We start from the raw sequence: 21,282 nt of genomic DNA on the forward strand, positions 1-21,282 counted from the left end.
GTGTCAGAAGATTCATACGATTTAAACTGGCGTAGCTTACATAGGCAGTGTTGCAGAACTGTTTGGATTTACATACAAGTTGGTTCAATATTGCAAACAACTCCTCTATATTATATTTTAGCACATCTGCTCGCGGACCACTTGGGATAGCTTGCGGACCACCAGTGGTCCCCGGACCACACTTTGAGAAACACTGCACTAGACTACATAGCACAACATAATAGAGTAATGTTTGTGGTCAAATATAAATTGCGCACGCGCCTATTTGATGACAACCCACGTTTCTAATTCTCCTACTTGCCGCTACATGTTGTAAGAGAAATAGGCTGCATAAAATAGCCCACATAGTTCAAATTGTTTTCAAGTGTCCCATTCCTCTCGACATAGACAGGAAAACGGAATTATATAACCTTTCAATCAGAATTATAAAGGCCAATATTCCGAATTAATGGATAGCCCACACAGTGACTGTCGAAGACTAAATTTCCCATGGGCGCACATGTTGGGCGGAGACGGTGCTGATAAGGTGAGTCATTTCAGACTTGCGAAATAGGTGCACTTTCGTCTGCGAGCTGTCTGGGACTACGACCCCTCAGTGTGGTATTCACCGTCACGGTAAGTGGAAAAATATTAAACCGCATTTGATAGAAAGCAGACATCTTATGTGGTAAGCTACCGACTGCGAGTAATTTTCATGCAGGTCAAGAAGTATGTATGTTATGCTTGTAGAACTGTATGAACGACGGCGCAACGAGAGAATTTTGCGTGGAAACCTCCTGAGGTGCGTGTGTATATCAAAGATCGCTTATGTAAAGTTTATCTTAAGTCTCAATGGGCACTTTGTCCATAATGCCTTCATAATTGCCTCCATTGTTTTTGATAAATGTTTGGTTTTGTATTTTATATATATATATATATATATATTTGCTAGGCCTACTTGGTTATAGTGTTGACTTGGGAAGATAGGGCTGTGTCAACATTCCTCAATGGTGTTGTAGAAAGTTTTCGCCAATTTTACCGAATTTATCTCATCTTTCAATCATTGGACAGTGTCAAGTAGTCACAGTAAAGCAATTACTTGGTGGGTGTTTGTGAGGACTGGCGATAGTACCTTTCGCCGACTTCTCGCCGGTGCATGTAACCACACAGCCCACTTTTCAACAGTGCAGAGCAGAATGCAAAAGTGTGGGTCGGCTGTACTTGCTCAGAGATTGTGTGCTCACTTCCTCTTTGTACTTACACTTAATCACATAATGCCTATATGTTCTCGACAGAACATTGAGAGCTAGCGAAAGAAAGGTGAATCAAAGCAACAATCATCATGTGTGACGGACCAACCAGGGAGGACGGCACAGTCACCAGGTCTGCCGAGGTAGGCTGTTACAGGTTAGGTGACATTTTGGCTTCTCACAGAGGCACAGATGCCAGTAGTGGATATTTAGGTGGGCCATACTGAGCAGCAAATTCATATGTGCTCCCACAAACAGAAAGATGTATGCTTTTTTTGTGTTGACATTCGTTTCTCATAGTATGTGGGCTCGTTTCCTGTGGATGATAATTGCTTGGATGAGCAGATTCAACAGCTGCACATACAGCTGAAGGCTCTCAGGGTGAGTGCTTGTGTGTCAGCAGTTTGTAGTGGACAACAGAGCCAAAAATAAAAAAGATGTTTGCTGCAGACTACATGTGCTCTTTTAATGTGTGTGTGTGTTTGTGTGCAGAACTGCAAGAAAAGGAGGCCAGTCTCGCTGAAGTTCTCCATCAAAGGAGTGAAAATATATGATGAGGATGAGACGGTAAGAACTTCATAGAAAGTTGTGGCTTCATAACAAGCCATCAAAACACTTTTTTTTGGAAAGTTTTTAAAGGTCAAATTAGTAGTTACTTTTCTGTGTGCGGTTTTCAGTTTATGAAATTAAATACTAGTTAACTGTGCAACAGTGTATATGAAATTGTACCACTCCCTGAGCCTCCGCTACATGCATTCATGCAACAAGACATGATTGCTTTTCCATGTAGAAAATTTCAGGACCAGCTGACTAAATCTTTTTAATTTTATAACATTATTCATAACATTATTCAAAGTGCCATTGAGGTAAGCTACAGTAAGGAGATCTAAGACACCACCAAATGATCAATTGTCACACGCATCACTGTGGCATATGTCCAGATGCAGTGGTTCTTGATTAGAGCTTTGGAGAACATCAAATGAAACGCCCTCTGTGTTCTGCCTTGTCCTCAGACACTCCTCATGGCCCATGCGTTGCGGAGGATCTCCCTGTCCACCGCTCGGCCGTCCGACTCCCAGTTCGCCTTCGTTTCCCACAACCCAGGCAGCAGTGACACCCAGCTCTACTGCCACCTTTTCAAGGCCAGACACGCCAGAGCGGTATGTGGCACACCTCCAGTCTGGTTTTTACATTAGCACACACATCGTGGGGGCACGTGGGAGATGTTTTCATTAAAAGAAAATCAGGGGTTATGGTTGTTGAATGGAAATGATATGAGCCACATCACATGCATTGTTTTGCCTCAGTATAATGAAAAAAGCAGAGGTGAATTGATTGTTTCAAATCGCTCGTTCTGATATTCTTTATCTGACTCCATCTTTTTTCATGAGCATGAGTCTGTCCAAGCAGTCTTATTGTTCTTTAAAAAAGGAAATCTGAACACTGTCTAAAGACTGAGCCAGTGTGATTTGTTTGTTTGTTTCTCTCTCGCTCCTTCTTTATGGACGGTCCAGGCACAGTTCCTGAACCTGCTGCTGTGCCGGTGCTTCCAGCTCTTCTACTTGGAGTGCCACCCGGAGGAGGCTCAGGACGAGTCGTCTGAGGGGAAGAAGCTAACACGTGTGCCCTCTCTCCTCAACCAGGGCTTCCCCCTCAGCGTTAGCGCCCTGGTCTCCTTCAGACGAGCCCCTTTCCTGGGACTCTTCCCAGGGGCCAAGGTCAGATCACATGGCTTGATGTCTGCATGAGGGAGTGAGGGGGGACTTTCAGTTGACAGTCAATCTGCTTAGGCTTTTGTCTTCTTTGTTTTGTGAAGTGTCCCTTTACAGGAAGAGGACGTCACCATTATTATGGCCTACAGTTTATGGTCTACACCTCTTTTACATTTTGTGAAGGATGTTGAATGATGGTCAACTATTGTTATTCTTCTGCTGTTCAAAAATGTTTCTCCAAGTTTGTTCAATGTCCTTTTAGTTTTGACTGGACTGAGAGTAATGGCCATATCCGTGTCTGTTTTGGTCATTTCTGTTCTCATTCTTTTCACTGCACTCTTTTGTTGACATCTTTTTGTGGGGTGTGTCGACACGTTTCAGTTTCCAATGTACCAATAATAATGTCAGTCTGCACTCCAAATAAAACCACTGCTGCTGAAAGTTACAGATGAGGAGACACCAGAAAGTCTTTGGATGCAGACATTATTGGGATTCTTTCTGGTTTTTCTTTTGGTTGTCTACAGTGTTTGTATCGCTGTCTCTTTCTTTAACTCTATTCCCTGCTCCTATTCTTAGATACTACGCCACCTAAACTCTTGTCCGCTTACCTTAAAGTGGGCTTCTATCCAATGTTCACTCTTGTACCATGTAGATTGGCTTCACTCTACCAGCCTGTACCACTCGGCTTGTGTTTCCTGTATCCTGCCACACGTTATCTGTGATGAGATTAGAGGGCAGCTGATTTCTTTAACAAAAGGTTTTTATATTTATATTTATGTACTGTGGACAGGTCTTGCCTTTGTATGAAGCAGCTATGCAGTTAGTATCAGTAGGGTTTTACCATCTTGTAATATGTCGTTTAATAATAATTAATATTGTTGTGTGGTATTGGTATGGTATTGGATCTCAGTAAACAGAACATTTTTAGATGGTTTTTTTTTTAAATAAGAAATAATTTATTTTAGACCCCGTCCAAGTCCAGCACACCGGAGCCGCAGCAGCAGCAGAAGCGGCCACAGAGCAGCAGCCCAGATGAAGGCCCCATCACCTCGCCCACGCTAGTGCGCAAGGCGGCCATCCGCAACAAGGGCCTGAGCTCCGGGGCCTACCGCTCCTTCACCTACACGCCACTCAAACAGAGGCAGCTACAGGAGCGGATGAACCACACGAAAGGTGGGGCTGGGGTGTGGCGAATGCTGTCCAGGGTGAAAGATTTCATTAGGTAACGTAGACATTCAGTTCAGTGTCGGGCACCCAGGTGATGGAGCACTCCATGGTGTGGGTGATGGACTGATCACAGATGGTCATTTTTTGTATCTGTTTCTTTTTTGGACACTCAAGGCCACTCAAGTCCCAGGTATTACACTGCTTTTAGATTTTGTGGATTTACAGTGATTTTGAGTAGCCAAATAATTGGTTATTTACTAAAGCAAAGTTTTGCTTCATTTCCCTCTCGCTGAAATATGTTTGGAAAATGTCCTCAAAAGTAAATAAACATGGTAAGACTAGGAGCCTCTGGGGGTTTCAGGAATGGTCTATTTGTGTGTGTGAAACAGCAAAGGAGGAACAAGATGGTCCAGTGCAGCGTACCCCAAGTCTGGCCGAGTCCGAAGAAGCGTTGGCTCAAGCGGTGTGGTGCTCGGCTGGGCTCTCTAGGTAATTTGCCTCTCTAGGGATTCATCTCTGTCTGTCTGGCTGTTCTCTCTCTCTCTCCCGCTCACCTCCAAACAGTTCTTGTGAGTCCTGTGAGCAATGCAGGACATCCAGATATCTCTGAAGATGTCTCTTAACACTGTTCATGACAAGTCTGCAGTGGGATTATCTGGCGTGTGGGGTCTCTCCATCCAAAATGAATGGCATTAGAAAGCACAACAATGTTGTGGAGCGACTCTTTGACATAGTGAAATGACCACCATAGGAGTGCTGGAATGAGCATGAAACGTATGTGAAATTCAAATATGGGACCTGTGCTGTGCTGTGATACCCACACACACCTGATCTTTACCCTAACATGTACAAATCCAGGTGGTAGATGGCCTACAAGTCACTTTTACCTTAGCACATCTGATTCAGATCTGTCAGTACTCCTGTTTTTTTTTTTTCTCTGGGATTCTCATGTTGTAATTGTGTTGTCCTCCCATTTTAACATTTTCCTACGAATGTCCCATATTTTTTAACTTTCATAACATAAGGCCTGTATAACTGAACTGATGAGTCTTCTGTCATGATACTGCCACCTGTTTTACTTGTTTGTATGTAGAGTCTTACATATCTAGTGGCAAGAAGTTGTCAACAATGTGTGTCAAAGATTTTATATCTTACATTGGCGGAACCTTGGTGTATTTGATAAATTAAGTGAGCAATGGTGGAGTACCTGCCAAAAAGGCACATTTTTTGCAGATACCTTACTAAATGGGAGTTTTACCCATATTTAACCAATAAAGAGTGTCAGGAAAAAAAACATACCCTTTATATACCTTTGTGTAAAAAATGTATTTTAAAGCAAGTGGTTTTCCTGTGTCAATGCCAGGGTTCACTGTTCACCCTTCTCTAGGATAAAACTGGTGGGAACTGGGCCTGTGAGGGTATGCTGTTATTGGAGCTTTGCATGTTTCAAACATTTGGTCCTGACTGAAGCCATGTTCTCTTCTGATCGTCAGTGACAGCAGCTCTGCCCTGCTTGCGGAGGACGTGCTCGGGGCCTACCTGCTGTGTCCCCATCCCAAGAAACCAAGTCGTGGCACCCTCATCATCCGTTTCCCCTCCGGCCTGGCCGTTCGTGTCATCAAGAACACCTCCAAAGGCAGATACCTGCTGGAAGTGGGTGCTGATTAGATCACTTACTTATGCAGCATTACATTGCTGTTCTTTTCATTTTGGTCAATATGTGTTATTGTGCTATTCATTTCCTTAAAAAGACCAATGACATTGCTTTCACCTTTTCTTGCAGGGATGCCACATCGAGTTTGACACTATTTCAACCCTAATAGAATACTACACGGAGTACAGGGGGGAGCTGGAATGTCATCTGAGCTGTGCACGAGTGAACCACTGCTATGAGTGGGAGGAGAACATCAGCAAATCCCAGACTGAACTAGCACAGTTTGGCCACAAGAGGGTCATGCCCAAGTATGGTCATGTTAAAAGCTGGATCTGAATTCTTTATTTTGAGTTTGTGCAGTGAAGGTGACCAGGTTCTATCTGGTGGGCTAGGCCTACTGAAGGCTTAAACTTTTAAACACTTTTTAAATAAGTTTGATTACTTCAGGTACATTTATTGTTCTGTGATTCCATTCTTTTTGTTCAGAGTATATGGACTTGGTGAGGCTATTCACTTTAACTTACGTGGCACTTTTCTTTCAATCAGTTCTAATAGTTCGTTTAGCACTTGAGGTCTGCATCTGCTGAAGTCTACATGTTATTTATTTATTTGTGGGTTTTGGGAATGTCACACTTTTCTCTATGATCGATAGCCAGTATGCTCATTTTACTTAAGAATTCTTAATTAATATTTAGGTTAGGCTGTCCTTTATGCATGTGTAGGATATCATTTCACAATTCTGTAGCCTATAGCCTACCTACTTTTTGTTACAATGCCAATATGCCAACTAAACAACGACTTTCAATGTGTTACCATTCTCATATCATAAATATGTGATATTTCTGGTTACTGACATTATGATTAATTACTGGTAACACACGTGTACTCTGGTTTGTCTGTGACTGACATTTTGTTGATTTTTGTATGTGCCAGTTTTTATGTTGTAGCTTACGGCTGTAGTTAACTTTTATGAAGTTTTTACTGTCCTACATTTTCAAGGACTTGTATCACATTTTGTAGTTGACTTCATATTTTTTTATATAAACAATGTCTTTAACTACAATCATGTTTCACGAGACTTATTTTGGTATGAGTAGTGTCAAGGAAAATGTCCACTTCCGAACTTCCGAATCCAATTGTCCAATTAACAATTACCACTTGACTACCGTAAAACTCCAAATAATAGCCCGGGCTTTTATTTTCCCAAATCGCCAAACTGGACCGGCTAGTATTAGAGACAGGCGTCTATATGAGACAGGCCTTTAATTCCCTTTACACAAAACTTTTCCTCTGCAAAGATGGAAAATATTATCGAATTAATTATTTCAAACACACTGAATGTCTACCTATATGACTAGGCTATCTGATGACAATTATGGATCATCATTTATTTAGTGTTGAGATGTTGTTCATTGAGTGAGATACAGTAAGATCCAAATAGCTGGGATAGCCAGAACAGATGAAACACGTTTTAATTAAACGTAATCTACAAAGAGATCGTATCACACTGAAAGCTCATATTTTGTCACTAGCAAATAGCCTATATCGGTCCTTTGTCAAATACAATTGCATTATCAGCCCTGACCAAAACCGTTCAGGAATTATTTATGCAAAAGTGGAACGTGCTTAATGTTTCATTCTACCTCCTTTTCGGCAGGAATAAACAGCACGAGAGAGCATGAACCATACTGTTTCTCCCGTTTTGTATTTGCCAAATTTGAAAACAGTAGCCTAGCCTACTTCCAGGCGCAGGGGAACATATTTTTGACCAGGGGTGCTGAATAACAAAATCACAAAAATCATGGATGTCCGACGATTTCTCCCCCAGCATATGATTAGAATTTAGACAGTTAAATACGCTTTTTCACCGCCGTGTATGAGTAGGTCTAAGAGTGAGAAGTTTTATAATGCCCTGGGCAGCCACGTTCCACTGCAACTATGCGCAGCACTTGCCACTCGACTCATCAATAAAAACTGTGCGCGCACACACCAGTCCCATAGAAGCGCACTTGACTTTACATCATTAATCTATTTCAGTAGGTTATATAGCCAGAGGATGTCCGTAGACGGGCTCTGGTATAGCCTAGTCTAAGGTAAATTCCTTTTCTGACTTCTTTCTCTTTATCGCCATGGCATTTAGAATAAAGAATAACATTCGCGAACCGTTCTGGTTTTGTTGCCAGCATAAAAACAAGCTTACCATCGGCCTATCCGCAAATTAACACAAGGGATGAATTGAACGATGACGGACATAGGCATAGTTCATATTGGGGAAAAAAGTTATACAATTTGGAACTCTAGCTTTTCCCCACCGCAGCCTTTTAATGCCATCTAATCATAACGTGCGCAGTCTGCGCCATACTTACCCAAATCACACCCAAGATTCGCAACGAGATGAGCAGCAACTTGATGCAACATTCTAAAAACTTGCAACTGTGACCAGACATGTGAATGCTTTGCGACGGCTTGTAACGACGTGCAACATCTAATTCACACTGCTGTAACCTCCTTTCTGTAATGGTTTCGTGTCATTGCGAATCTTTAAACAGATGATCTGACGGTTTTTAGAACATTAAATACAACCCGAAACTAAAAAACAGACCAGGCCTCTACTGGAGACCGGCCTTTAACCCAAACCTGTAGCCACGCCAGGCGTTTAAAAGAGACAGGCGTCTCTTAGGGACTCGGCGATTATTTGAAGTTTTACGGTATTTAGTAATTTAGCACTCTGGAACAAGGCGTCAGAAGGAGACAATGTAGGCCTAGACAGAAGATTTTCTGAAGACTGTTGATCTTTATTCTCCATATCAGTACAGCCCAACCAAAGTCCAGCCCAACCATCAATAGGAGATGTCATCAGCTGGGGCTCCCGACAAGATCTGCCTACGGATGGCTATACACTATATTTTATACCCCTCGGCCCTTGAGACGTGCCACCCTCTCACGTCATCTCCAACAACACCCTTCGCCAATCAGTACCACGCAGGGTCGCTTACATTGGTGGAAACTATCTCCCCATCATGCATAAAACTATGCAAACCTATGTAATGCATAGGTAACATGTAAAATAGTATAACCCTAAATTTTCCTGGTTCCTTCAAGTTTAGAGTTAAGAGTTAAGGCCTTCTTATCTGATTCTGTAGCTGGACAGGCCCTAACTCATGAGGCACAATGGCCTCATCCGTGTCCTGTCCATTCCTCGCCAGCTTGATAACACCCCCCTTCCCTTGACCATGTATGGAGGAGATGCTTTCCTGGTACCCCCATTACTTTTCCCCTCACCCCACTCCTCTGACAGTTGGTCTGGCCTACACAGGATACAATGACCTCAACCTGCTCACAGCAAATGCAGTTGCATTAAGACACTCATGACTACATTCTTCTAAAACATGAAAACCCATGCAATAATATTAACACTTATGAAACCGATGATTACATCCCCTTAAATCATGAAAATCCACCATAGTAGTAAGCTATTAAATTAACTTTTGTTCTTAATTTGTTTTGTCCTTTTAAGCCTTATTAAAAGGACGCAACATGGGAGAGGATAATTCCTCTAGTGTCAGAAGTTTATCGTTACCTAGCAACTCAGAACGCCACGACCCAGGGAACCTGTTCCTCTGTGGCTGGCCGATTTATAGGACGAGCTGATAATATGCTGTTTGTCTAACCTCACTTTTACGAGGACACGACCTCGGAATACCGGAGCTTGAAGACCGCAAGCGGTTATCTTAAAAGGGGATGCTTCGTCTGTGGTCGGGTGAAATAGGACCGCTCATGTCATCTATTTTCCACAGCTTTCCATCATACCTAAATTGTTAGCACGCTAGCTCGCTTGATGGGTCGGTAGGTGCCATGGCCGTGGCCGAGCCTATGGATAGTGAGACAGCAAGACCATTTGCTTGGCCAGTCCATTCATTGTAGAGGATCCTTGACATAGACTTACAAATAAAATCATATAGTTTGATTACCTCGGATTATATGTATATTAAAATCTCAAAATGACATCAGAATCGGTGAAAGTTGTTGTTAGGTGTCGACCAATCAATGACAGGGAGAAAGCACTGAACTGTAAAATTATTGTTTCAATGGACACAAGTTTGTGTCAGTGCTTTATTGAGAAGCCAGGGACTTCCAGCGAACCACCGAAGCAGTTCACGTTTGATGGAACTTACTTCATTGACCAAACCACGGAGCAAATCTACAACGAAATTGCCTATCCACTGGTAGAAGTAAGTGCTGTTCATCTGTCATATCAAGATACTGGTGGTTAACTTTAACTGACCCATCAACACATGCACTTGACTGTAACTAGATCCTTGAGATCTAGTCTAGATCAAATCTGTAATAGTAACCTACTGTAACTTGAAAGTCAGGCATATCCTGTTTCTAGTGCTGGTTTTTGACCTTATGCATGAAGGGAGTTACCTCTCTGCTACTGACCTCTAAACGGTCAGTGATTTGCAATGTTTATGATGATCTTTAAATAGTTATGAGGCTTGTAGAACTTTGCATTTATCCACTATGTCTTGCCTCTGTCTGTGACCATGTTATTGAACAGGGAGTGACTGAAGGCTATAATGGGACAATATTTGCTTATGGCCAAACTGGAAGTGGTAAATCCTATACCATGCAGGGAGTAGTGGAGCCCTCATCCCAGAGAGGTGTCATTCCTCGCGCGTTTGAGCACATCTTTGAAACAATCCAGGTATAAACACCGTTTTGCATTATGTCATCCTTGAAACGTGCTATCATGCTCTGCCCAAATAAAGCGGTCGTCCATAATTCATAAGCACAGATCTTTTAAAAAATGACCTAGAACTCCTCAGATATCGGACTGTGAATAATCAGTTGTACCACTGCCACTGGGATACCTGTGTTAGTATTGTGTTTTGTTTGTTTTTCTGTTGATTTGTGTTTGTCTTTAAAGTGTGTAGAAAACACCAAGTTCCTTGTCAGGGCATCCTACCTGGAGATCTACAATGAAGAAATCCGGGACCTTTTAGGAAAAGACACCAAGCAGAAAAAGGAAGTAAATATGTCCACCAGTGGTAATGTGTTAGACTGGATCTCTGTTCATTTCTGTGTATCATTAACTGGTCTGTAACAATACAGTAACAATACTTGTGTGGGCAACATAGCAAAGCGGTCAATTTGGATCAAAATTGACATAAACACAAAACACAAACACAAAAAAATCTCTACTACCTAGCTAGAGTTGCTGCAGCCAACAGTCACGGATGGGCAGTATTTCTGATACATGTATTTCAAATAAGTATTTCAAATACAAAATAGCATTTTGTCATTTGTATTTTATTTTGTTGAAAAAAATGGCTTCATATTTTGCATCAAAATACTTTAAAGGTGTGTAATTTTGTAGTTTATAAATACTGCCAAATGTTTTTGGTAAAACCAATAGCCTACGTTTGGTGATGTGATGACATCAGGAAAGTGCAAAACAATGAATGTAGCGGTTGACTGGTGCTGACTTGATCCAGTGCAAGATGAGTAGCTTGTGTGTTGCTCACACACACACACACACACAATACACACCCTCTCTTACCAACCTCAAGTTTCTTGGGAACTTTAATGATCAGTTTTTTGAGAACTTTAGTCATCCAACCCGGAACATCTGGAACCGGTTATGTGGTTGCCCTGCAACAATGCTCAATCTGGACATGCATTGACAATGTCAGAGACTTGTCTCCACTTTGTACCGCTTGACAAGTTCAGTTGTGACTTTTTGAGTGCATCTCTGATGTAACAGGCAGATCAGCATAGTTGATCTGTTGATTGTTTGCAGTTTATTGCATGTCTCGTAGGCAGAGAAAAGCTGTTGCTCTCAAACACTGTCCACTTAATCACAGTCAGTGTACTGATGAAGGAATAGATTAAATAGACAGATATGGAAGGTTTGCAAAGGGATATCATGCTCCATTTAAAGAGTATTTTTAGTACTTAAAATGGAAAGAGCCGGCCCTGCTATGACATTGTGTCTTGTCATGAAGTTAAGTTTGTTGTATGGGTGTGGGTGTGTGTGTCCTTCCCAGCTTAAAGAACATCCGGAACACGGTGTGTATGTGCGAGACCTCTCCATGCACACAGTGCACAGTGTTGCAGAATGTGAGTGCATCATGGCTCAGGGCTGGGGCAACCGCTCGGTGGGCTACACCCTCATGAATAAAGACTCGTCGCGCTCCCACTCCATCTTCACCATCCACCTGGAGATCTGCAGCACTGGTTAGCAAACAATACAAATGCAAAAGTGGGGATTAAAACTTGTGTTTGTTGCTGTAGTGATGTATTAATCAGTTGTAGTCTAGGAAACATCCAAGAAAATCCTCAGATACACTGCAAAAACTGCTTGTCTAACCGGGAGTTATTAATCTTATATTAAGATCTTATATTAAGACGTCTTATCAAGACAAATTTGCTTAATGCACTGGCAGCCAAAAATAGCTTGTTTTCTTGATAAGGATAAGGAGGATAAGTCTAACTCATATTAAATTAAGTCGAATGGTTTTATGAGAAAGTGCTAGGTAAGTGTCTTTATACTAAAAAACAATACTCAACTAGATTTCCTTTTTTTATCTTAAGATTATTTACACTTGGCTAGATATCAGTTTTTAACTTGCTTTTTTAACTTGTCTTTTTTGGCTGACTCATCAATTAAGACAAGTCATAATATTATTGTTCATGTCCTTGTTCATTTTCTATCTGCATACATGTTACATACAAGTGTACGACACACTATGGACAAAAGCATTAGACTAATTAAGAATTACTGAATTTGTGTGTCATTCAGGCCCATTACCACAGTAGTATAAAATAAAGCACTTAGTCAGCATTCACACTTGTGAAGGAATGGGTTGCTCTGAAGAGCTTAGTGATTTCAAGCATGGCACTGTCATAGGATGCACAAAGCAAGGTCCGTGTAGACATGGTTGGGTGAGTTTAGTACGGAAGAATTTCTTGTCCAACATCAGTGCCAACATCCCACAGACACACCCCAAAATCTTGTGGAAAATCTTCTATGAAGAGTGGTAGCTGTCGTAGCTGTCTTATGCCTACAGATTTAGAATGGGATGTCCTAATAGTTCCTGTGGGTGTAATGGCCAGGTGTCGCAATACTTAGTAGTCAGATCAGTCTTGTGGCAGGCCCTATTAGTTTTAGAGGTAGACTGCATCATCTGAGTGTTTATGTTTTGATTATCCAATGTATGCCTCAGATGCTGCAGGGAAAGACCACTTGCGGGCGGGCAAGCTGAACCTGGTTGACCTGGCAGGGAGCGAACGGCAGACCAAGACGGGCGCCACGGGTGAACGCCTGCGCGAGGCCACCAAGATCAACCTGTCGCTGTCGGCACTGGGCAACGTCATCTCGGCACTGGTGGACGGGCGCTCCAAGCACGTGCCCTACCGCGACTCCAAGCTGACGCGGCTGCTGCAGGACTCGCTGGGCGGCAACACGCGCACGCTCATGGTGGCCTGCCTCTCGCCGGCCGCGGACAACTACGAGGAGAGCCTGAGCACGCTGCGCTACGCCAACCGCGCCAAGAGCATCCAGAATCGCCCGCGCATCAACGAGGACCCCAAGGATGCCCTGCTGCGCGAGTACCAGGAGGAGATCAAGCAGCTGCGGGTGCTGCTCTCCGGCCAGCTGGGCACTGCCAACCTCACATGTGAGACACTCGTATGCAACCAACTGCCCGCTCTTGCTATCATAGGATATAATGAGAAGGGGGTGCAGTTTTTAATAGGTCTTGTTAGTTATTCTAATCTTATGTAATCCAACTAAATATTTTTTTTTAGTTTGCACATTATAATCACTTTTTCTGATAATTACTGATGTTTATGACCTGCTCACTTTGAAGCTATTATGTGGCTGTTGTAGAACACACTCAATTGTAAACAGTATAAACAGTCAAACAAAATAGATTCATAGGTTGAGATAACTTGCGACTTGTGCTTTGGTGCTCCTTTCTCAGCTTTGCTGGCCGGTCAGATGTCCGATACTGAGGCCACGCCCCGCTCCAGACCACAGTCCAGCTCTCTAGAGAGTGAAGCGGAAAAAGAGAAGATCAAGCAGGTCAGAACAAACAGGAACATCGTCACCATTGTATGGACCCTTATAAAACCCCTAAAGTGATTTAGCATAGCGTTGACACAGTGGTGCACGAGTGGAAATATTCATTGATTCGATTGCTTCCTTCGTAAAAGAATAAGAAAAAGATGAAGAATGGTGGGGGGAGAAAGCACATTTTATCCAAACTCATTTAAGTCGCATTTCATAATTAGCCCCAACCTGTAGCATAAAGTTGTACTTATAGGCTGTGAAAAGCCATGAAAATGTAATTCAAGGTTATTGACAAGTCATGAAGGGTTTTGAAATGTTCGAAGTTTTGAAATCCGTGAAAATTAGTGGGAACCCTGTAAAAGGCAAGCTCTCTGGCTTCCTGAGCAGGACTATGAGGAGAAGCTGTCCAGGCTCCAGGCCGACTACCACGCAGAGCAAGAGTCCAAGGCCAAGCTGCAGGAAGCCATCGCCGTGCTGCGCACCTCCTACGAGGCCAAGCTGTCTGGCCTGGAGAAGTCCAGACCGGACCGATCCAACACCACCACCACCAACATGGGTGCTCAGGAACTTCTACATTATGCTTTATACTAAATCGTCTACTCAAGTAGACATCACTATTATTAGTACTTTATGTACAGTTGAAGATGAGATTTTTTTTTAAAGCAATAAAACGGTAGATAAAACAACAATGAGAAAATTACGTAATAAGCTAAATGAAATGAAATATTATATAATATAAAAAAACAAAGCCCTCATTTTAGTATAGACCAGAGTGTTTGTTATTGAATGATATTTTATTAGGTTTATACAGGTCAGTTTTCCCAGTACATGTAAAATGTGCTCTGTGGAAGAATGTCCCATGTAACCCAGTTTGGACAGTTGACAGTTTTTCTTTCTGAACTTCCCGGAACACCAGAAGGCCACTGGCTATTGTCACATAAACAGTTGAGTTTTTAAGCTCTCAAATTTCAGTAAGTGTTAATGTGAGAACACCCCACCCACAACCCACATTCCCTCAAGAGAACACAGATTCCTCTTGTCTCTCTTTATTCATCCCTCTTTCTCTCTCTCTCTCTTTACCTCTCTTTCACTCACTCTTCTCCCAGGGAGTCAGCAGAGTGCAAGCCCTTTCAGGGAAGAGGAGGAGTTCACTGATCATGCTGTCTCCCAGGAGGCCACTGTGGAGAAAGACTTGGCTCAGGTATGACATCAAGGGGTCCTAGCCTTTCCTCACACTCTATGCTACACTATGCAGTATCTGAGTAACCCTAAGCTTCACTGTTGTGTTAGTCCAAGTCTCAGTACAGTTTCAGTCCTATCGTCAGTGTTCCTTTTTTATTATTCAAACCATTTCAGTGGCAGTGTATGAATACTCTATGCCAGTGTTTCTCAAACTTTTTCAGACGAAGGACCACTTAACCAATAAAAAAGAAACGCACGGACCACCTAGCTAAAAAAAAAAAAAGATCAGACCTACTATTAGCCTACACAATAGGCCTACTCACTGAACCACCTTGCTTATTGTCTTTGCACTTTGGTTATTGTGTCAGAGGATTCATATGATTTAAACTAGCATATCTGACAGTGTTGCAGAACTGTTTTGATTTACATACAAGTTGGTTCAATATTGCAAACAACTCATCTATATTATATTTTACCAAGTCTGCTCGCGGACCACTTGGGATAGCTTGTGGACCACCAGTGGTCTCCGGACCACACTTTAAGAAACATGCTATGCTGCACTATATCCTTGATGTCGTCTCCTCTAAATTCGCTATATTGATAGAGCCATTGAAATAGGGTCAGTGTATGACACATTAACATGTGATTAGCAATGGGAAGTCTAGACAGTCTTTAGCATGCATTTGATAAGCCCTTGTTCTGTAGGTGGCGCAGGCACGGACAGAAGGCCCTGTAGTCAGCGCACAGAGAGAGCCGGGGACTGCCGGCTCCACAGAGCACAGCCCCACGACCACCCCCACACCACTGGACCAGAGACACGTTATCAAAAGGTGAGATTCAGTAGGCTGAGAGAGCCACCTACGCATAGTTCCATAGTAATGATAAGTGTGATCATTCAGATGTTATGAGTGATGTTGTTGGGGTTTTTTTTTTCAGCATTGTAATGAACATGATGGATTGTGGTGGTAAATGTGATTTTGATGGTATGGAAGTAATAGTGATGTGATATGGTCAATGATAACAGTAAGCATATTTTTATATTGATTTAATGAGTGTTGAGAAGTAACGTGAGGTTGATGGTGATTGGTGATGGTAGTGATGATGATGATGATTGATTATGGTGGTGATGTAGGCGATGATGATGGTGGTGATGATGATGATGACAGTGGTGGTGGTGGTGTTGGGGGAAGGGGCTGTAGTAGCAGTAGCAGCAGTGGGTGATGTGCGTGTGTGTGGTGACGGTGTCGGCGCTGGCGTCTCAGGCTGCAGCAGCTGGAGCAGGAGTTTGTGGGCGGCGAGCAGGCGCGCAACGAGGAGCTGAGGCAGCGGCGCCGCCACAGGAAGACCCTCGCCGACAAGAGGAAGAAGCATTTTGTCGAGTCGCTGGACCAGAACGATGAGTGCGACAACGTGCTGCTCAACGTCTACAACTCCATCCAGGAGGAGGTGCACGCCAAGAGCAAGGCCCTGGAGATCACGCAGGAGAAGGTGAGCCATCCCCGCAGCTCTGGAGCTCATGAACATAAAACTGTGCCCAAGTGGAACGGAACACTGCTTGACATCACCATGCACAGGTAGCCAAGCAGGTTTTCTAGCTGACTGTTAATTAGTTCAATCAAGTGTTCTTGTGAAACTTGAGCCAATTAATTACTAATTACTTTCATCATTAATAAGTAATGGTAACAGACGCTACACATCAGTTGTCTCCATCTGTATGTTTTGCACTTCTTTAGCTGGAGGTCCCGTATTGACATCTGAAATATTGTAATCACCTCAGCTTTTAATTTATACTGGCATTTACAAACTGACTGAGCCACCTTACAGGAGACTCACAACTGTATGTTTGTAATAGTAATAGATAGAGTGCATTGATAAACCTAATATGGGTTTATATACACACACATACTGTACAGTTAAGAACAGAATTATTCATACCCCTGGCAAATATTGATTTAATGTTGATTTTCTCTTTATCATTATGCTTGATCTGACTGAAAATGACACTGCCACATGCCAAAAGGTTGTAAGACAATGTGGTATTATTATTATTATATTATTGTGTTCACTACAATGAAGAGATTGTGTCCACATTAATGTCCTCTCTTTGGACATTTCATTTTTGTCATGAGGTTTAGTGCTCTTCCCTCTTGTGTGTCCAGCTGAAGGCTGCCAGGCTGGAGATCCGCGACCTGCAGTCCGAGTTTGAGCGAGAGCGTGATGACTACCTGGGGTCCATCCGGCGGCTAGAATGCGACGGGGAGCTGCTGCAGGGCCTGCTGGAGCGCATGGCGACGCTGGTGCGCCGCGACTGCAACTTCAGCAACGTGGAGCGCCTGCGCCGAGAGGCCACGTGGGACGAGGAGAGCGCCACCTGGAGGCTGCCCGAGGTGCTGGTGCAGAAGACGGCCCTGCCTGCAGGTGAGGGGGGGGAGGAAGGTGAGAGTGGGTAGTACGCAGTCGGCGGTCTGAAAGAATTCTTTTGTGATTCATTTTGTGTTTTAGTATGCATCCTGGTGGAATGCAAACACAATTGACCTTAAAATATAACAGGACAAGCCATTACAGGGCCTTGGTTATCTATTTTAGCCATAATTTCAGCATTGACCAAGAATGTAATCTTTTTGACATTCTGATTATCTATACCATTTCATCCACCTTGTGTCCTCTGAAAACCTTTTTGCATAGTGATACTTGGGAGTTATCAGCATTCGCACATTCTTTTCTTCATCTTCTGCTCTTATTCAGGCAGGGAATATGTCTTCAGTTTAATCCTGCCTCTGCCTGTGCTCTCTCAGCAGCCTCTCTCTCTCTCTCTCTCTCTCTATATATATATATATATATATACCTCTCTCTCTCTCTCTCTCTCTCTCTCTCTCTATATATATATATATATATATATATATATATATATACCTCTCTCTCTCTCTCTCCTCTATCTCACTTTCTCTTCCCTCAGCAGTGACTCCCTCTGCAGTGTCAGCACCTCCAGCAGCCCCAGCAAGCCGACTCCCTGGCCAACGCAACTCCAGCTCTGACCCCGGGGAGCCTGTGTCCTTCATGGTGAGCTCCTCACAGCAATCAACAATACCAACTATCACTGGCTACTGGTGTATTTGCATAAATATTGGCCATATTTTGAGCAAAAGGTGTATTGGCCCATACAATTTAACCGCTGTACATTTGGAAAATACCAGAAAAAGTCAACCCAAAAGCTATACACAGTATTTACAATACAAGACATTTTCTGTTTGATTGAACTACTCTTTGGACATCTGTTTGATTTGGGCTGTTTGTTGTTGTTGTTGTTGTTGTTGTTGTTGTTGTTGTTGTAGTTGTTGTTGTTGTAGTTGTTGTTGTTGTTGTTGTTGTTGTTGTTGTTGTTGTTGTTGTTTACTCATCTCTTCCTCACCCCCAGCAGGAGGAGGGGGACCGCTACAAGGAGTTGCTGAACCGCAGCGAGAGTGAGAACATCGCCAGCAACTACTTCAAGTCCAAGAGGGCCAGCCAGCTGCTGGCAGGAGAGCCCATCAAGGCCATGGGGGGTAAGGACCACATCAGGCCCCACAAGTGCAAGGCAATGTAACCTGAACATTTCTGAGACAAGTTGCAGGCATCAAATTCAAACATTTGTCATGAAATAGTAATATTTGTTAGTTTTATACATTTACATTTTATATGTTGTCTATGTAATTTTTGCTAGTAATGGGTTTAAGAGATTATCACATTCTGTTGTTTACATTTTACAACTTTTAAACAGAAAAAAATTGTAATAAAGGTAAACAACAAAAAAAAAACATATTCAAGACCAGTAACCATATAAATATCATAATGGCATATCAAACCATTAGCAGACTGGTGGTGGAAGCAGTGCCACAGTGCTGGTCTGTGACACTTCCAAGCATGAACACAGGGTGGAGCTGTCTGTGAGGACTGAGGAACAACAGGTGTTCTTGAGGTAGAAGTGTAGCCTAGTTGAGAAGAGATGAATGAACACGCAGACACAAATGTCTTTCCAGTTATTCCTCATTTTTCCCAATGCATCCATGTGATTATGCATTTGAAGGAGCACAAGCTTCATAAAATCATGAGCTTATCATTTAAAATGTTTAAAAACAACAGAAAAATATTTGAAGGACAGTCTATTTGAGTTCAATCCTGCAGCAGCACAACTCCTCTCTATTTCCTCTCTGACCCCTCCCACAGGTCTCCACTCCCCTCCTCTGGGAAATGGCAACTCTCTTCTGACCGCCAGCAGCACCAACCTCTCCCCCTTATCCAGCTCCGAGTCCCTCATGCCCCGACCCTTCCGCCTGGAGTCGCTGGGTAACCCTCCTTCCATCAGCAAGGCCAAAAGGAAGAAGAGCAAATCACACTCGTCTTCCTACTACAGCAACTGAGGGGGAAACTAACGCTGTGATGATCATGATCGTGATGGAGGCAGATGACCAGTAGGATCATGAGTCCACTCTGAACTTTTCATGTGGCCTTTGTTTGACCCTTGACCTGATGGGAAAAAAAACCTTGGATGACATCTCTGTTGCACTGAGAGGGGTATACACTATACAGGTCATTAAGAGATTTTTTTTCAGAGCTTACAGTTAGTGCTCTAAGGGTTGCCCTGCCATGAACACATTAATTTAACAGAGCATTGCAGCTGTGTTTATAGATCTTTATTTCTTTATTTTGAAGATAACATACTACCTTAACTATGATACTAACTATGATGTCCTCTAGCACTACCTTGCATAGCCTTATGTGTTAGCACTTTAGCACTAGTTTTCATCACAAATGTTCCTGTAAATATTATGGAATGTAATATTTAAATGTCGTGTCTGGCCAATGTAACAGCCATAATAAATTAGTTAAATGGTTTTCTTTGTACTTTCATCAATTAACATACGGTACAGTATGTAGCTTTAAGCATCTTAGTATAGTATAGTTGATAGAGTGTGGTGTATGAAGACAAATATGCAAATATTTTGACGCCTTCATATGTCATGGAATGTATATGGCCACACAACATACACAAGATACCTGCTCTCTGAAAAGCCGAAAGACTCTCATCGCTTGTCTTAATTTGAATGGTGCTTTTATAGTCTCAGGTGTCTCCCTCCAGATCACATTTCTCACCATGGTGACAGCCTGATATGACAACAGAGTTGAGGCTTTGCTAGCAGAGCTTCGTGACACCTCCGCTATGCAAAAATGTACCGGCTCAGAACAGCTCACGCTCATAGCCCAATCATATCACAACGCTATCAGATCATCCTGCTCTACTGTCATGACAACAAGGTCATGTTATGACCAGGTGATGGATCACACACACACACCTTGCACGTGTCACTAAGGCCAGTGGTCCTAGGCAGCATTGGTGATTGATGGGAGTTGGTGGTCAGTTTGACTTTGCCGTGTCAGTGGTCGGGTCACACAGCAGGATAATCTGATAATGTGGAGCTCGCTGACAGGAGATCTCAAATGCCGGTGTGCTGCGTGTAAGATGAGTAGCTTGGCTTGGGTTAGAGTGTGTGTGTGTGTGTGTGTATGTGTGTGTACAAGTGTGTGTGTGTGTACGTATGTGTTATGGGGGAGACTAAAGTAATGAGAGACCTTTGTACAGAATGTGCAGACAGAAACTAAGAGAAAGGCATTCAGGTACTGAAGCTGCACTCTTAAAGAATTCCTTGCCTCCACTCAAATTGTTTTGTGAGGTGAGGAGAAAAGAATGAACTAAGTAAATAAATGATGAACAACGAGAGACTGAAACACAACTCAATTTAAAAGCCCAGAGTGTACACCATGGGTTCTTACTAAGCAGATCTTATTTCTTTTGTGCCTTGTCCACCTTATTATTCTACTCCAGTGAGCAATTTGGGTCAAGCCACAAATCCAGGAATCCAAGGCTTGTGAAACATTTTTGGTTTTACATATTACACATTTGAGCAACCACAAATGGATAAACAGTCAAGAGCAACATTTTATTACGCTGTAAAGACTGTGGAAATCTGACCTTTGATGCCACATTTAAAAAGACTGAGCACAGAGAAACTTGAGCAGTACAGAAACTCTTGCTGGTGGCAAAAGGGACATAACTGAATGTTATGGGTTTTTAAAATAAACTGTGGTAACACTGACTATGGCTGACAGGATATGAATGCCTGACTGGTCAAACCATCTTGTCCTTGCTGATACTGGTAGTCACAGACCAACCATGTCTACATTGAAATGTCCCATTTCATATAAAGTGCCTTTAAGTGTTATGTA

General features: G+C 42.7%; 2 protein-coding genes across 7 annotated transcripts; both read left to right on the forward strand.

The window, feature by feature from the left end:
• Positions 1-337: 337 nt before the first annotated feature.
• Positions 338-6,825, forward strand: sh2d5 (SH2 domain containing 5). 4 transcript variants are annotated; one of them, XM_076268387.1, is made up of 11 exons: positions 586-615; positions 730-781; positions 1,275-1,372; positions 1,530-1,610; positions 1,722-1,796; positions 2,243-2,389; positions 2,744-2,947; positions 3,907-4,114; positions 4,498-4,597; positions 5,602-5,761; positions 5,892-6,825. In XM_076268387.1, exons 3-11 carry the CDS (start codon positions 1,322-1,324, stop codon positions 6,096-6,098), a joined length of 1,233 nt encoding a protein of 410 aa, XP_076124502.1. In that variant the 5' UTR covers positions 586-615; positions 730-781; positions 1,275-1,321; the 3' UTR covers positions 6,099-6,825. The 4 variants fall into 4 exon arrangements, with proteins under 4 accessions (XP_076124504.1, XP_076124501.1, XP_076124502.1 ...); XM_076268389.1 differs by lacking the exons at positions 586-615; positions 730-781 and adding an exon at positions 338-526; XM_076268386.1 differs by lacking the exon at positions 730-781 and having other exon boundaries at positions 540-615.
• Positions 6,826-9,398: 2,573 nt separating this feature from the next.
• kif17 (kinesin family member 17) lies at positions 9,399-19,892 on the forward strand. 3 transcript variants are annotated; one of them, XM_076267397.1, is made up of 14 exons: positions 9,399-9,994; positions 10,324-10,470; positions 10,693-10,794; positions 11,813-12,002; positions 12,992-13,444; positions 13,751-13,851; positions 14,227-14,395; positions 14,946-15,040; positions 15,727-15,851; positions 16,284-16,509; positions 17,181-17,439; positions 17,978-18,081; positions 18,437-18,563; positions 19,225-19,892. In XM_076267397.1, exons 1-14 carry the CDS (start codon positions 9,764-9,766, stop codon positions 19,416-19,418), a joined length of 2,523 nt encoding a protein of 840 aa, XP_076123512.1. In that variant the 5' UTR covers positions 9,399-9,763; the 3' UTR covers positions 19,419-19,892. The 3 variants fall into 3 exon arrangements, with proteins under 3 accessions (XP_076123512.1, XP_076123514.1, XP_076123513.1); XM_076267399.1 differs by having other exon boundaries at positions 18,440-18,563; XM_076267398.1 differs by having other exon boundaries at positions 17,981-18,081.
• The last annotated feature ends 1,390 nt before the right edge of the window (positions 19,893-21,282 follow it).

This window comes from Alosa pseudoharengus, unplaced genomic scaffold, assembly GCF_046254945.1.
Source record: "Alosa pseudoharengus isolate Yale_2024_CS ecotype anadromous, Long Island Sound unplaced genomic scaffold, YU_APseudo_1.1 YU_APseudo_1.1_scf_5, whole genome shotgun sequence".
Lineage (NCBI taxonomy): Eukaryota > Metazoa > Chordata > Actinopteri > Clupeiformes > Clupeidae > Alosa > Alosa pseudoharengus.